General features: G+C 41.7%; 1 protein-coding gene across 1 annotated transcript; it reads right to left on the reverse strand.

Annotated features, from left to right (window-relative positions):
• Positions 1-462: 462 nt before the first annotated feature.
• On the reverse strand, positions 463-1,605 carry LOC148887084 (general transcription factor II-I repeat domain-containing protein 2B-like). The gene has a single exon (XM_089016208.1). It carries the CDS (start codon positions 1,603-1,605, stop codon positions 463-465), a length of 1,143 nt encoding a protein of 380 aa, XP_088872334.1.
• Between the last annotated feature and the right edge of the window lie 679 nt (positions 1,606-2,284).

A 2,284-nucleotide genomic window follows, 5' to 3' on the forward strand; every position in this document is an offset into this window, starting at 1 on the left:
CTCAATTCTGTATAATATTAATTCTATTTCTTTTTTAAAAAGCAGTAAATAGCACTGTTTTGACAAGCTGGCAAGAGTATATATTAAAGTTAAGCAATGAAACTAAATACCAAATAAACTGAAAAAATGAGGTTGCCTTACAAAAATGTATTCATTCAAATTTCTCAACACAATGGTAGACAAAATATTAACATTTTTTAACTATTTGTGACTCATATTAGTAAACATATTCTGTCACATTCACTTCAAAACACATTTTGAGTTCCATATACTGTTGGATAGTTGTGTAAAGGTTCTGAGCATTTTAAAGACATCGCAATATTGTCTTTTTGCACCAAACATTAAGCAAGATACAACATATTGACTGTCACTGAACTGTGATTTAGAGAAAAAGTGTCCCAGTTCATTGTTATCTGGTGCCTTACAGTAAGTAACATGCCTACATTTGTTCATTTTTCTTGTTCAGTGAGAGAAATCTAATCTCTGCTGGGATTTAACAATTGCATCAAAGTCAGGCTGAATGTCTGAAGTGGAGATGCGAAGCACAGCTGACAGATGATCATCAATGAGAGAGGATCTGTACCTGGATTTTGTAAACTTCATAATTGAAAATGTTTGTTCACAAATGTAGGTTGAGCCAAAGAGAACAAACATCTTCTGAGCATGTCTTCTAATGTTTGGAAAGTTCTCCTCCTTGAGGAAGGAGTAGAAATCCAGCAGAGATCCTGACTTAAAGTGCTCTGCCAGTACTCCATCAGATTGCAGGTCAATGAGTTCCAGCTGACCATCACTGGGTGCATCATCTACACTGAAGATAAAGGGAGAGGAAATCATGTGCATTGCATCCTCCATTGTTCTTAGATCCTCAAATCGCCTTGCAAACTCACCACGCAATGCTCCTAACATGGATGAGTACCTGCAGAGGTTATCAGCTGATGGTGTGACTTGTTTCAGGGTTTGCATGTGAGCGAGAGTGTTGCTCTCCAGTTGTCTTGAAAGAAACTGTACCTTTCTCATGAAAGCCTTCGCCGAGCTGTGCATTTCATGTACAAAAAGGCCTTTGCCTTGCAGCTTGGTGTTCAGTTCATTCATCAGTGCAGTCACATCAACAGCAAATGCGAAATCTGCCATCCAGACCTCATCTGCAAACTTTGGGATGGCCTTGCCTTTTGTCTCACAAAACTCCTGGATTTCTGCTTTCAGATCCCAGACTCTTTTTAACACTTTGCCCAGGCTGAGCCATCTCACAGAAGTGTGGTAGCCAATGTCACTGCGCTCACTCTCATGCTCCTCCAGAAGTGCGACAAACTGTCTGTGATTCAGTGCCCGCGCCCTGATGAAGTTAACTATTTTAGTAATAACATGGTTAATTTTTAGCACTGATTTGCACAACACATGTTGGTGTAAAATACAATGTAAAAATACTAATTTCTGATCAGGGTCCATTTCAGTCACTTTATCCTGCATGCGTTTTAAAAGTCCGACATTTTTCCCGGTAAGATTTGGACAACCGTACGTGGTGACACCTGCCAGTCTGTCCCATTTCAGTCCCAACGTGTCCATACAAGCATTTACCTCAGTGAAGAGATCGCTCTCTGTCGTCATATCTATTAACGACCGCAATCCTCCGTAATCCTGAAGTCTGGCGTTATCCCGCGGACAAATACGAGTAGCTGGGCTGTGTCGCGGACATCACAACTCTCGTCCAGAGCCAAGGAGAAAAAGTCAAAACTTGGCACTTCACGTTGCAGCTGTAGCTCCAGATTCCCCGCAATGTCCTCGACCCTTCTCGTCACGGTTCGCCTGGACAGCAGGACTTGCTCAAATGCAGCTTTTTTTCAGGGCATATTAGTGCTGCCGAGTCTACCAAGCACTCTTTCACGAACTCCCCCTCTGAGAATGGCTTGCTGTTTTTGGCTATTTTGTGGGATATCACAAAGCTGGTCTTGGTTGCTGCATCCCTGGATGCATGAAGCCTGGTAAAAAAGCCTTGCTGCGTTTGCAGTTTAGCTAGCAAAGCTTCCGATGTCTGCGCTCTTTCAGCATCAGTTAGGTTTTTATATTTCTCTGCATGTTTCGTCTGGTAATGCCGACTCAAATTGTAGTTCTTCAACACGGCGATCTGTTCCCCGCAAACTAAACACACAGCTTTACCTCTTTTTTTAGCCTGAGCGGACATTTTTGAGGGCGAAAGTCGTCTTCTTGTGATTCAATTGCGTGCATGTCTTGAAATACGCATTAGGTCATTATGTGTGTGAATTAAAAAAACTATTTCAGAATAAAA

Source organism: Hippocampus bargibanti, linkage group LG15 (genome assembly GCF_051943395.1).
Source record: "Hippocampus bargibanti isolate YZ-2025 linkage group LG15, ASM5194339v1, whole genome shotgun sequence".
NCBI classification, from domain to species: Eukaryota; Metazoa; Chordata; class Actinopteri; order Syngnathiformes; family Syngnathidae; genus Hippocampus; species Hippocampus bargibanti.